Source organism: Grus americana, chromosome 7, assembly GCF_028858705.1.
Source record: "Grus americana isolate bGruAme1 chromosome 7, bGruAme1.mat, whole genome shotgun sequence".
In the NCBI taxonomy this organism is placed as follows: domain Eukaryota; kingdom Metazoa; phylum Chordata; class Aves; order Gruiformes; family Gruidae; genus Grus; species Grus americana.
This window is the reverse complement of record NC_072858.1, coordinates 26,475,291-26,490,683: the sequence shown is the minus strand read 5'-3', so window position 1 is coordinate 26,490,683 and position 15,393 is coordinate 26,475,291. Positions and strand designations below refer to the sequence as shown.

The 15,393-nt window shown below is 35.2% G+C and overlaps 1 protein-coding gene across 19 annotated transcripts in view; it reads left to right on the top strand.

The window, feature by feature from the left end:
• KCNMA1 (potassium calcium-activated channel subfamily M alpha 1) overlaps positions 1–15,393 on the top strand; it is a 501,788-nt gene that overhangs the window by 311,967 nt on the left and 174,428 nt on the right. For all 19 annotated transcript variants that reach the window (XM_054831099.1, XM_054831098.1, XM_054831094.1 and 16 more), the window contains 2 exons: positions 10,890–10,965; positions 15,063–15,138. In XM_054831099.1, coding sequence (XP_054687074.1) covers positions 10,890–10,965; positions 15,063–15,138 — 152 coding nt within the window. The remainder of the gene's footprint in view (positions 1–10,889; positions 10,966–15,062; positions 15,139–15,393) is intronic.

The following is a 15,393-nucleotide window of genomic DNA, read 5'->3' as shown; positions in this document are numbered from 1 at the left end:
GCAATTTGTTCCTGATGAATGCCAGAGAAAATTATACACGATGCTAATGTCATTTTTCAGGAAGTGAAACTACTTTATATTGAGTTGTAATGGGCCCTTTAAAAAACAAACCCCAAGTTTCCAGCCTTCAGTGCCACCTCTCTGCAAGGTTAGCTTGCTGGGGTGTAACCTCTTACTTCAGGAGTCATCTTGATTTTAGTAGCATCATCAGTAAATTGTCCAATTAATCTATTCTCCAAAAATTTTAAGGCCCACTTCTTCTAGCACAGTGTCTTTTACATTGTCGTTTCAGAAGCAGCAATCTAAAAGAGAGGAAAGATAACATGTAGAACATTGTGTTGCCTTACTGTAAAATAAATTAAGAAGTAATTTTCAAGGAGAGAATTTTCACTGGATGTAACAAAGTTATTTTTCTCTACAGCAAGTTTCTCCTTGGCAGGTTTTCTTGTGTTTCAAGTTTTTTCTAGATTGTGCTTTTGGGCACAACTGTAAGCAGATAGTATCGTACAAAAGCACAGCAAATCAGTCATCCCTGCCTAACCTGTGCTTTAGAGGACAATTTGATACCTGCTTCTACCCAATACATTGGTTGTCTATGCCAAAGATCTGCTCTTCCCTTGCCCTCTTGCAAGATGGTATAGCAAGCACCTAGTTCCTGCATAGCCAAAGGTAAAGAGGAGCTCAGCTGCTGAGAAGTTTTGCTTTCTTCTCCTGCATATTTGAGATGAATAGTTTCACATTTGGATGGACTTTGAAAGCAAGTTATCATTTAATGGTAACAATGCCTCTTTAAGTATATCAATCTATTTTGATGGCAAATTCAGGAAGGGTCATGGAGCGATATGCTGCAAGGGTACGCTTTTGTTGAAAATATGGAAAAATTCAATCATAACATACTTTAAATAGCTTGGGTTGATTGACGGTACGATAGGTTTTAGCAAGTCATCCTAGAGCTCTTTAGAACAGAATGAATGTTTATTAGTTTGGAGGACATACGTCGGACCAGATTGCACACATCTTCAGTGTTTCTGATAACACAGACTTTTAGGAGTTTTAAGTCTACCTCAGACCAGGAGACTGTCAGGTGTGTCCATTGCAGGGGTAGGAAAAAGTACAGAAACACTGGAAACAGTGCCATTTTCCTTATGGCATCATCTTCATCTGCTTAATTGGGATTCAGACTCACTCAGATGCTTATCTGAGCTAGATGATAGGATATCTAAAAGGTCATTTTCTTGACAATTGAAGGGAAAAATAATTTATCCTACAGAGAACAATTTTCTGTAATCTAATTTTACATCTAATATGAAAAACTTGGCCAAGTAATAGCTAGATAATATAGATGGTAGAGAACTCTACTCTCACTGAAAACAATAAGCTGTCTTGCATAATCAGATTGTAGAACAAAATGTTAAAAAACATTCCACTGGAAAGCAGAAACTTCTACACAGGAAAGCAGTACAAACATCTTTGTGGCTCTGTGATGCTGAATAGTGCTTATCAGCACAATACATCATCATCCTGCTGCTGCTGAAATTTAGGTTCATATTTTTAACTTGTGGAACAGGTTTATTTTAAATTTAGTTCCAGTTTTTTAATTCACGTTTTCAGATTTTGATATACGCAACAGATTTAGCGGTGCACTGACAGAAAAAGGGAGGAAATTGATAATCATCTGGCTATGCCAGGGAGTTGAGAGTTAAAGGAATGCTGTCAAATCACTAAACTCAAAATGTAGGTTATGTAAACTAAACAGCTTGGCTCTTGCTATTTATTACTTGGGTACTGTTTTCCTTTAGAGATGTTCCAGGCTTACAAGGTAAATGGATTCTACACTCAAACATTTTCTGTCCTAACTACAAAGTACACTAATGATAGGTGTAATATTGGATAATAATATTATACTATTCAAGATGAAATACAGAAAGAAAAAAAAGAAGAATAATATGCCTTTTATGGTAAAAAGTAAGTAGGACATTATTTCAGTTTGAGCTGTACAAGATGTGATTAGTAACACAGATAAGTACTACCTTGTTCAAATCCTTTCAATTTGAGAGGAATGATTCAAGTGCTCACAGACATATTATATATAATGTCTGCATGCGCATGTATGGAATCAAAAATGATTCCCATTATACTCTGTGGAACTTTACTATTGTGACCAGTAAGAACATGACCAGGTTGTTTGTAAGAACGTAGTGTAAAGGTTGCGATGTAAAGGAATCACAGAAGTGGTTTGCCTCTGATTCACTCACTGCATATTATTTGAAATTTGAAATTTCAGTGTACTGTTCTCCATGTTTCTATATTTGGCATTGTCACACTTTAATAACATTTCCAAAATGCTTTGAGATCCTGTACATTTCCTATAAGCACATGGTGCAGTTTATTTTTGTGTCTGCTTTACATTGTACTCCAGATGGCATTGATATATTTTTGGTATGTGCATCTTTGTGGCTTCTCTGGGGACAAAAATTAGGAATGATAGGCATATTCCTCGAAATAAAGATAGCTTTTCAAGATGAAGTTTGTATGTTATGCTCAAAGCAGGAAAGTTGACTAAAAAAGCATATCATATATTGTGGAAAGTAATATCTCACATTTACATTTTATTTTAAAGATTTTTTTCAAATTGAATGAGATGGTAGCCGATTTAAACAAAAATCCAGTTTTGTGACTATTCACAGAGCAAGTCTGCTGGAGAGAACTAATGCATTCTGTTCTTTGTGCTCTTGCTTGATGGCTAAATTGTTTGGTTTTGTTTTTTCCCCCTTCAGTAATATAGCTGTCATTAACGAGGATTAGATGAAGGGTTGTTGTGTGGGTTTTTTTTATTTCATCTGGGATAAATCCTGTAAGAGTTGGCTGATTATACGACCTCTGCCTTCTGCATACTCGCTTTAACCAGAAGACAGATATGTAAAGTTGCCAAAGAAAATAATACACAGTAAACAATTCCCTTTATGTACATGAACTTACAGCTATATTCTTTATGAGACTACCTGTTCATTCCAAGTGAGCAGCAGCATGTTTGTGGGTTTTGGATCGATGGGTGTGGTTCTTTGGTGTATCTGAAAGAAGCTTATGTGGTAATATCCGGATAGAAGATGGCTTTTAAGCTCTAATACATCATGGATCAGAGGAGCATCTGCACTGCCTGCCTGCTTCTGTGATTTGTTTTGTCCATTCAGTTTGTGATACTCTTAGTCTGTTTTGTGAGGCTGAGTTTTGTATTTGAATTAATTCTGTTTGTTTCATGCTAACAGAAATGAACTAGATTATACTGAAATATCTTTTGGTAACAACATGTAAAGGTGAACGTTGTATTATCCTATGTCCAGTTAAACAAATCTGCTTCCAAAGAGAAGTTCTGTTAAAGAAAGAACTCTGCGCTGTCTCTCCGTGTTGATAAGGCATTAGCAAAAAGAAGGGTAAAAAAATATATGGCTGTCTTTGCTGTGATGCTGTGACTGAAGACTGGACCACAATACTTATGTACAGTGCTCCTGAAGCTGAAGATACATAGTCATGATTCCCAGCAAGATTTTAGTCTACCACAACCCTTCTGGGGGCATGCGTACAGAAACTTATAGAAGTACTAGAAGGCGTAAAAAATCTCTTGGAGAATTGTTCCAAAATGGATATCGTGTCAAAGCTGGACATAATATTCCTGAAAAGGAAGAACAACATACTTTTCGAAACTCCTTGATGTCTTGTTATAGGGTCGGCTCATACTGGGGTAAGGTCCAACTCTAAACTTCTTATTCAGAACTGTAGTTTGTGATTCTGTCTCTGGTGCTAGTGTTATTCTTTTTATAAAAAGATATTAATTTTTCAACTTCAGAATAATGCTGCAGGATTTTAGTTGCTTTATAGGAAAAATTCTTTCCAAAACTCACATGCTGTAATGTGCCCATATCTCCAATATCTCATCAAAGGGATTCAATATTCACCTAGAATCAAGTAATCCAGTCTTTACTGAAGGATGAAATGTAATAATCTGCAATGGTGGAGTTGTTATAAGTATGGTGAAACTGCTGTTGTTATTTTAACAAGTGTAAAAGTAAGCCAAAGAAATGTGCAGCAGAGAGATTTAACAAGAAGTCTTTGATACAGCATTGTTTGAAAGCAGTTAGTATACAGCCGATGTAGATTCTGAACTTGATGCAGTTTTGCTGTATTGGTTCATAGGGTATTGATTTTTTTCATGTTGTGGGCTGTTTTCCCTGCTTATATACTTGCATAACAGAGGCAGGGAAGCATTTCAAAATATTTTGGCTGGGTTGCTTCTAAGGAATGGCAGATTCTTTTCCTCCCATGCTATTTCTTCTTGTCTTGTTCTTTGAGCTTTCATTTTCAAACCTATCTACAGGGAGTGGAATCTCAGGTTACTCTGTTGTGTTGTGTGAAGGCATTCAGGATAGGATTATTTTGCATTCTAAAAATTACCCCTCTGTTATAGACATGTCAGAAAATGTTCTGATTTCCTAAATACGGATTCTGGATTTTTCAGTCTTCAGTAAACCACATAGTCTTAATCAAATATAGGGTAGAAGTAGCCACTCATAGGTTTGGTGAAGATACCATTCTGATGAATGAGTGAATGGTTTGTCAGGAATAGAAATGATACACAGAATCTCTGTAGGTTGAATCCTTATACCAGTATTTTGGATATGCTATTGACAGAAAAAACAACATATGGCAATAAGAAAGGGATTATGTATCTCATTGATGAGAAATAATGTAATTCTTGGTGGTTTTCCGGTAGATTGAGCTTTCATGATGAATGAAGAAATATCCCAATTCCTATTTCTATTTTTTTAGAATCTCATTAAAGACAAATAAGTTTTGTTGTTGTGATTTCCTCCTCTTCCCCTTTATAGATTTAGAATGGTAAATTTCCTTTTTTGAGGGTTTGTAGCCTATGGGTAATCCTGATTGCTGCTGTATATTAATCCAGTGGAAAGAATCTGTTCAAGCAAAAGACTGCAACACTGTCTGACAGACAGGAAAATACCATATTTTAACACCTTTGAGACTGCAAAGTCAAATAAAGTTTAAAATAATGTAGTTTGTTTTGCTGTAAACTTTATAGAGAAAATAATTTTCTACTGTAATTGCATTGCTACTGGCACATAGTTTATTGGTCATGTTTATGTCACTATAATGGTCTAAAGCATCCATTTTATTGGATCCTTAGTAAGAAGTCAGAAAGCGATAGCTGGAGAGTATTTGCACCTCAGTTCACAGAACTGAACAAGTATGTAGTGAAATGAATAAAAATACTCCTGCTGTATTCTAGATCTAGCCCTATATTTCAACATAGCATATTGTTTCCTGTTGGATAGATCATTGATTTCCATAATATTTAAGATTGTTTTCAGTTTTTTGGGTGGTATTTGGCCTCTTTTAGTGACCCGTCAAAATTGGCCTGAAAGATGTGGATGTGTCAATTTTTCATATTTAAATTCAGCGTATAGAATTTCAGAAGGTAGGCGTTTGGTCTCTGGGAGTCAGTGTGATTGTTGGGGGCTTTTTTGTTGGGTGGGTTTTTTACAAATTCCAGGTTGAACACTCAGAATCTGAAATAAAATTACACCACACATGTTATCCAGGAAATTGCTTAGTAAAAATAATAGAACATATTGCACACATATTTTACATTTTCCAGTGTGCTTTGAAAATGATCCGTTAGCTGTACAGGCAGCACAAGTAGCTAAACAAATACTTTCACAGTAAGAAAAAAAAACCCTGTGGTATGCTTGGAGGTTCATTTGAATCGTCGCACCTACAACTCAAATTATTGCACTAGAGGAAGAAAATATTGACTAAAATTGTCTCATATTATTAAAGGAATCTGGTTTGGTAATCATAAAAGTTTTTTGTGGTCTAGAAATCTATGTATCTTTTATCTTTATCCTGGGCATTGCAACTCAAAGAAACTCCAGCTCAGAAGCATATTTTAGTCATCCATTTTGAAGCAGAAGACTGACAAATTGAATGGGCCCTTCATTTCATCAGTATATTTTTCTGTGATTAGAGAGGTTTTCTAGGTAAATTAAATCTTTTGATAATTATTTTTTTTGTATAAATTGTAGTAAGGAAAATTATGTCCTATTCCAGTCAGATCCTGTAAGAAAATTCCAATATAAAACCTCTTGTGCAAGAAAAAGGTGCGTGACATGATGGAGACAAAATAGCAAGTACTTCCTGAGCATTCCATTCAGCAGTTTGCTCAATTAACTTTAGCTGGCATGATCCTATTAAATGTGTGAAATTAGAATAGATTTTGCTGTAATACATAAGAAATGTACCCTATCTCAACTATTGATTGTATCATTTAAATATAAAACAGTTTTGTAGTTATGTCATATTAAGAGAAATTATTCTTCCTCACCTGTATAAAATACATTCCCAAATATTGGAAAGGAAAGAGAGATGTACACATTTGTGCCAGTAGCTGAGACAGCTTTGGGAAAATGGGAATTCTTGTTAGTGCTCCTGTTACAGAATTGGTGGGCCTGAAAAGGGTAACAACTTCTTAGTCGTGAGTCAAATTTGATTTGAAAACAGTGAGAGAGTATAGCATGGGGTATTGTTTTACTCATTACATGTGATTAGTTTTCAGAGACAGGCTATTTTTTACAGAGGCTTTGTCAATAATTACTCTTGAGTTAGACCCATCAAAATCTTTCCTATTTAACTTGTTTTAATTTTGATCTTGTGTGGATTCATGGTAAGCTACCTGCTGAACGATTTAGGACATTTTCAGTTTGACAACAGTCTCTTTGCAACAAGGTTATTGCTGTGAGGGTTACTGTGCCGTGAGTTGACGGACGCACGTATGATCACAAGCCCACTTTTACATGTCATTAATACCAGCACCGGAATGAAGTGCCGTGTGTACTTTTCCTCTGGGAATTATTCACTTGATTCCTCATCACCTCGCTAAGTTCAAGGTGATATAAATAATCATACATTAAGGGGCAAACTCAGATGAGTTTTATGCTTACAGTTTATTCTCAGCAGCAGCTTTTTGTAGTCTGTTTGAAGAATAAGGCTGAAACCTCCAAATTAGCTGCAGTCTTTCAAAATGCATGTAACTTACTAGAAGGTCAAGCAGTCAATGCTATTAAATGTTTTAAAGCGCTGAACAAATTCATTCAAAACCAGCACCTCTCATCTCTTTCACAGTCAAGCTTTAGAAAGAACTATTCAAGAATGGGAATTCCCCTTTCTCCCTTGTTTCAGTTCAGCTAGTATCAGCGGACATTGCCAATAGACCACACAAAGTCTTCACGTGGTATAACTTACTGGGGAGGTGTGCACACCGGTGCATTGCACAGTGTAATTTGTTCCTACTATGTTGAGTTGTTTTGGTTGACTGACTCTTTGTGCTAATAGTGTTATGGAGAGTAAACACTGCATAGGTATAGTGGATTTCACCTGCAGACAGGGAACTAACTGTTGCTTGTACACTCAGGCCCTGAGAGCAAGATACTGTGAGTGCCTGGAAACAAGGTTACTTAAACCTACCAGCTGCAGCCCTACCATTGTCCAGTCCTTTTATGTGTTTTGTCCAGATCACTTTTCAGAGTGTTTTTTTACACTGTTCTGGAATAGCCATCTCATGCGTATTCCTGATTTTACTGCTTTAAATGGGCTTTTTTCCTGCTCAACTATAAGCCTTTCAGCCCTATTTGCAAACTCTCTGCCTTTCTCACCATGGTTTATAGGACGAATGATACTCCCAGTCTCTGCTTGTTTCCTCCTGACCCAGGTTCTCCTTGACTCTGACATCAAAGTCAAATGGATTTTTAAGCCCTCAGTTGGCTAGATTTTCTACTGAAGGGCATTATAAAACTCAGAAGTGAACCAGTAGATTCATTACTAAATCCAGTACCCTAACACGCTATCCCGTTGAGGCAGATTGTACTCCTTGTTCAGCACCTGGTCAGGAGCAGTGAGTGTCAGGGCAAACAAAAATATTTTCCTGCAATATTCATTCTGCTGATGAAATTTATATGAGGTGACGTCTCTACATAGCTAGAAAGAATATTATATTCCAATTAGGTTTTCATAAAAAAGCCCTTTGGAGGGCCTTTGAAGCAAAACTGAAAATATCATTTTAATGGGCCTTGAAAATACTTGAAATACATTTTTTGTGGGCTTCAAAGGTGTATTGTCATGAAGGATGTTCCTAATCTCTATTTCCTATACATATCGATTTACCAGAGGACTTTTTTGACTAATATAGAATATATTTTATAATAAATACAAAAATTTAATATTTCTAACATGACTGATGTTTCTACAAAAGTTAATTAACTATAAACAGGTTGTCTATAAAATATGAAGAGTTAGCATCATACAGGATCACAGTAGTTTGTCTGTGAAGTTTTCAATATATCATCCAGAGGATCTACCTTTTCTTAGTGCCTTTTAATAGGGTTTATACCTTGTTATGTCCTGATACTATGAACATGGGAAGAGATTCTTATTAAATAACTTTTTTTCGCTAGGATGATGGAACTCACAGATTATTTGCAAGACAGGAAGTACAGAAAATCATATAAAATGGCATGTGTATAGGATCCTAATAACAGAACTGTTTGGATCTTGAAAAGAGTAGAATAATGGAAAGAATTCACTTGCCATCATGATAAGGAAAAGTGTTATTTTCATTTAATTTTTGTTCTTCATATTTGAACTAAACAAAGCAGGTAATACACTGAGGTTTCTTAAGATCAAAATTTAATCCCTTCTGTAATGATTCTTTTAGCTATAAAACACAGCCCCACAAGTAATATCCTAGACAAGATACAGAGGTTACAAGGTGATTGTAACCTTTTACAATTACAAACCAGTTCCATTTATAGTTCAAGTATGCTGTTCAAGCAAACTCTCCACTTTTTTTTTTTTTTTAAATATTTTATTCTCGGAGGGGAATTCTTTAAAATAGTGTAGGCTGTAGCAAATGCAGAACTTAATCCATAATGATTTTGTTCTGCCACAAAAAATACACTGAAGCCATAGTCTTCTTGTTCAGTCCGAGCAACTAAACTATATCTTTAGCATTGTAAGAGTTTGGAGGTAGAGGTTTTATTGCTAACTTGGATGTTTCTCAGGCTTCTTTTTGAAACATTACCAGGGCTAACTTGGCCATCTTATTAACTTCAGGTGCAATGCAAAGCATTTGAAAGGAAGGGTTTTTTCCTCCCACCAGCCATTTTTCAAAAACATCCCAGGGAGTGGAGTGAGGAAGATACCTGGATGGAACAGAGCTGAGGGTGTTTAGGCTTGCAAGTAAGGGCCCTCTCCACCCCTGTCCAGCCACATCCCTTTGGATAGAAGTAGCAACTGTGGGAATTACTGCAGGTGAAGCAGAGGGACATGTCTCTCACAGTTTCAGCACTATGATCCAAAGTGATCATCTTATAATTGTAAATGGGTCTGAAGTTTATAATTATTAAACATTATTTTATTGTTTTTCATCTAGATCCCCAAATCCAATTTTCAAGTTGTGATTAATCTTCAGAGTTCCCCATGATCAGTAATTAAAAAGAAACTTTATATCCATGTAATGCATAGACAGGAGTGATTTTCTACTTTGTTAAGGCTACTTATGAGTTTTAACAAGAGTAAAAATTTTATTTAACGACTTTCCAAGAATACTGCAGAAATAAAGGCTTGATTTAAACACATCTCACCACATGTATCTTTGCTCTTGAAGGGAAACTCGACTCCACTGAGATGATGAAGGTTGTGACCAGGTTTATATGTTTGCCAGGACCGGTCTTTCCTTAAGTTTCTAGAAATAAAAAGTGGTTTATAGCACTGGAAGTGGGTAAAATATATGTCAATAAAGAGGAAGTATGAGAGGAAGCTGCCCTGGACCTAACTGTAACAGTTGCAATACCATGTTACACAACTTTTATGTAACTCTTGGCTGTACTGCCTAATAAAAATTATCCTCAAAGCCCTTATTTTAATTTTATAAGCTGTGCATGTGTATAATACACAATGTACTTTTTTTCATATGCCAAAGATCTGCAGCCAAATTATTTATTATCAACATAATTCTCTTTTATAATTTAAGCCCTTAATCTTCTATAGTATTTTCTTTTGCGTATACTCTGTGTATATCTCACTGGCTTTGCAGTCATCTGGGAATTGCTATTCATGCGACCTGATTTCAACACAAAAATACTATATCTTTGTAAAAATAGTTACTTCTTTAATAGCCAAAGTGTAATCTATTCCTATAGTTATAGTCTGATGGAAAGAATTATAGTAGATTTGTAATTTTTAAGAGAGAATGTGTCGTTCCTCTCTTCTCTTGCTTGAATTTTTGGAAATTAGGGTGGAGATAGGGAGCATTATTACAATAAAAAGATTTTACGTCATTAAGATTTACCAATTTAATCAGGCACATACACAGTCTACTTTATCCAGGTTATCAGATCTCATTGCCCATAATCTCTTTTCACTAAGCAACATGGGAGCTTGGAGGACTGAGGAGTTTCAGATCTGTATGTGTTTTTGACAGCCTGGAAGAGAAGGACGTGTGCACTAGAACTACCAACAGAACCTCAGTGAGGTTTTTTCCCCCTTAGCTTTCAGCCTCTATGTCTCCTCCCATGGCTTCCTACATAAACTAAGGCTTTTGATAGGATACTTCAGCTATTAAGGAAATAAGTTTAAAACAATTTGAAAAAGACCTGGTAAGGATCTTGAAACCATTAAATATGGAGGAACATTTCAAAGGTATTTGACATTTTGTATGCTACCTATGTTGATTTCATTGATCGCTATCTTTGTACGTGAACTGTTGTTACAATTTGAATTATTCTTTACTAGAGGTGTTTTGTTTTTTTTCTTTACTGCAGGTTTAAGATTTTTAAGAGCCCTTAGACTGATACAGTTTTCAGAAATTTTGCAGTTTCTGAATATCCTTAAAACAAGGTAAGACCTTTTCTTAAATACTGAGTTAGTTGCATTGGTGACAGAACTTTAGGTTTCTGGTCCTAGTAATATATGATTTCCTTTTCTGGAAAAAAAAAAACCACTTGTTACCTGTTCTTTAAGCATTTTTCTGCTGATGAATCATTTATTAGTGTCAGCATCTTTTGCCATGTGATCAGTAGAAGATCTTACTTGATGTGTTGTTACATTTGAAATAGCCGAGCAAGACTGAGTGCTAATAATATAAAAGCAGAAAGAATTACAGAGCTCCGCACTGATTAAATATTGCTTCTTTCCACATAACCAGTCCATATTCTGCTCCCTTAGAAAAACAGAAATCCCAATGCATTCAACAGAATACAGCTAAAAAGTATTTTGAGAAATAATCATTGTGGCTCTATTTCAAGTTTTTTTGAACTGAGCATCCTTCTTCACATCAAAAACATATTAAAAATTAATTTTACTCTCAGCTATCTTTAAACTGTGTTCATTGTCATTAGCATTTCTTTCAAAGAGTATTTAAAATATTCCAAGTAACCTTCTGGCTTTCACTGATTCTTCAGGCTATTAATACATGAAAGTTGTGCAGAAGAAGCACAACTTTGAACAAAAGATCACTTTGAAGGAAAAAATAAAGGAACCTTGCAGTTGAAGACACATTGCCTTTCATTATTCCCTAAAATGTACCAGCTGAAGTATTGAATCCAGCTTCCAATAATTACTGTAAAGTCAGTTCCATTCTGAAATTCTATGCTCTCTCCACCAGTTGATGATGCATGTGTGAAGGCTTTATATACAACTAATTCCTTTAACTTGCTATGCTAATTAGTAGCGATGGGGAAATAGATCCTTGAGATTTGTACACACTCATTTATACACATTTATAAACAGCTGCTTCTTTAACCCTTAACCTTGAAACTATTCTCTTTGCTGTAAAACTCTCACGCTGTCTTTAGCTCTGTGACTGTAAGGAATCCAGTTCCTGTCAAATAAAGAAATCAAAGAACTTGCAGCGAAGATGTAGTCCAGTAGCTTAGAATGCTACCAGTATGGTAAAGGAGAGTAATTTGTGCAGGAGCTCAGAATATCCAGTGAGTTTGCATTTAACACACAGCACAACCTCACCAACAGAAATGGCAGTCAATGGAAAAGCCCCATAAACTCAAAAGATTTTGGATAAGGGCTAAAAGCTCCTTCAGGACTGGTGGATTTGTAAACTTCCAGATCCAGAAATGAAGAGATACTGCATTAATCACATTCAGTGTATTTAGAGCTGGTTTATTAGAGATTATCTTGTTCATTTAAATAGCATTTCTCTGGTGCAAAATTTACCCTTAGATTAGATATCATAATTTCTGTGTTTATTTATATGAATGTCTAAATATCTATTAGAAGGCCTGTAAAGCAGAGGTTCCTTTTATGACTGTTTTCAACTAGAGACATTTCAGTGTGCTTGGCCAAACTAACAACTGTCTACTAACAACATGAGAAACTGGTAGAGTATAAAGGACGCTGCTGTGTTTTTAATATTTGGTGCAATTAGAGAAGAAATTCTGTCCTTCTTTTCCTCTTTCCCCTAGTAAAGATTTATTCTAAGCTATAAATTAAAATTACTCCTGGAATTTGTGACTGAGATATAAGCATTAAAGGAGCATATATTATTTACACAATGGGCAGAAGGACCATTCCAAACGCTGGAATCCAAAAGAAGCAGCTAAACAGTGCAAAAAATAGAGGCAGTGAGAAGACTAGCAAAATAGTGTGGAGGTGTTAGATAATTATTTGAATATCTGAAAAATTACTCATTATGTTTGAAAAGAACCAGTAAGGCAAAACAAAGTTTTATTGCTGCGTATTAAAAGACTACTCTGCCATGGATCTATTTGTTCCATTAATTTGAAATGAAATGTATTTATTCAATGTTTTTCGTTCCTGTGTTTTATGAAATAGAATGAATTGTGTGGTGTTCAGTTGAAAATTTCTCCACTGTTTTCTAATATTTTTCAACAAAACTACAGAGGCTTAGGTACGGCTCACAGTAAGGGATTTTGCACAGATGTTGAAAAGAGCTTAAAGAGCAGGAAAATGGTTGTGACTAATCCATCTATATTTAGACTCTGGCAGAAACACAGGAGTATTTCATGGAGGAGAGATAAGGTACAAAGTTTAATAAATCTGCAAAAAATAAAATGTACCAAACAATGTAAATAGTTATTTTTAATGACTGCTGTCATTGACTTGTATTACAGTAATATGTGAGACCAACTGACACATTACTGTATCAGGAGCCACTCCTGTTCTAAGTTCAGGTGAAGGATGATACTTAGCCTTTCATAATGGAACTCTGCAGCAGCATGATTTCTATCATTTTGTTTAATCTAGGAACCTGTTGTTTAGGGTCCCGTCCTATGACTGAATTTTATCACTATATGAACCTTAATCAACCTTACCTTAAGAAAGAGAGAAATAGGGAATATGTGTTGATGTAGGTGAACACTACTTAATTCCAGAACTGCTGGAACATTATCTGATTTTTGAGTATTTTTTGTATTTCTTTCCTAGTATCCACAGTTGCCCACTTCAGTAATTGTAACTCTTAAAAATATTTTTAATGATTAATTTTCCAGGTTCATTTCTCAACTTTGTGTAGAAAATGATGCCTTTTTATTGTCCTTAAAGGACAGAAATATTAATTAATTCTACTGCAAAACTACTACTACCAACACCAATAGTGAAATTTTCCTGTTTTTTTTTTTCTTTTGGAATATATTGCTTTAGGAAGAATTGTGATTTTTCTGAGGCATTATTCTTTCTTAGAAATGTTTTCAGAAAGAAAGGACAGCTATTTCCAACAGAGTTCCATGAATGGGTAAGATTGTTTAGACATAGTGTAATACATGGACTTCAGTTCCTTGTGTATTTGTTGACTATCCTTCTTAGCTTCTGAAATCATAGTTATTTTTGTAAGAAGAGAGGGAGCGAGCTTTACTTATATTTCTTCCACAAACTTTTAAGTATGGCATTTGCCTGCTGAACTGAGATCCTTGCTTCAAAATCACTTCTGGCTACAATAGGGAACATGCCACGCAGTGGGACTAAAAAAAAAGTTTGCAGAGTTTGAGTGGTAGGTTTCGATCTGTGGGAGTTTTTTTGGTTTTGCTTTTGTTTGTTTGTTTTATTTTGTTTTGAAAAATGCAAATGTGAAGTATGAAATACTCTAGCTCCATATGAATTTCCATAAAGAAAACCATAACAGTTCATGCAAGCAGAATAACATGAAAATTACCTAGGACTCTACACAGGAAGTGTAAAATGCCTAAGTTATTTAATTTGAGAATCATATTTTTTTCACAAAAGCAGCATGACATTTACAGATTGGCTGCAATAGTTCATTAATTGTTTGCTGTAACTGTAGGGAAATAGTCTTGCCCTGTGGTCAGGTATGCAAGTGTTAACATGTGATGAGTATGCGACAAAAACATCCTCTTGCTGTTAATTTTTAAAGCCTCCACAGGTCTGGGGTCAAAAGCGTAATGAATATAGAAGCAGCAGCATATAAGCTAACAAAAAATGAAACAATTCAAAAACCATCAGTCAATTATACGTATAAATACAACGTTCAGCAGCTAACGTTAATTGGCATTGCTCATTGCCATTAATTCATTGAACTTGCATGGATGTATTCCAGGGTAGCAGAATATTTACACGTAAATAATTGCTGAGGTGTATACCAATGAAAAATGAGAAGGTGAGTGTACTGAAAAAACAACCAAATTATTTTTGAAAGGGCATTATTTATTTCTGTTTGATTATGAGTACAGATGTGGCTAAGGTTTCCATTTGTCTTTCTGCTCTCAAATGCATTGGAATTTTTCTTTCAAGCAATCTAAGTTATACAAATGTGAACTCTGCCAAGACAAAATAATACGTATTTTGCATAGGCTTTTGATTAAGTTTTTAGGGAGCCTGCATCTCTTCAGAAATCATCATAAGATTCGTTCAGTCTAAAGTATGGAGTTGTATACAGTATATATTAAAAATGTGTGATAAATTCCAGTCTAAGTTGCTATTTGTTGTTGGATTTTGTTTCTTTTCAGTAATTCCATCAAGCTAGTGAATCTGTGCTCTATATTTATCAGCACGTGGCTGACAGCAGCTGGGTTCATACATTTGGTAAGTATATTTGAAAATACTTCATTGACTTTTTCTCATGGATCATCTGCGCTCTGAGCTACTTTATTACCTGAAATTGCCTTGCTCTGGATAATCCCTTAACACATCTATAGAGCACAATAAAAGAATACATCACAGATTCCCGAATTTTAGGCTTCTACTCAAAACTAATTCTGAATAGTAGGTAATAATACATCATTAAGCTCAGCAATAAAATAGGAGACTTGAACTGGTGCAACTTCTCGAATGATCACA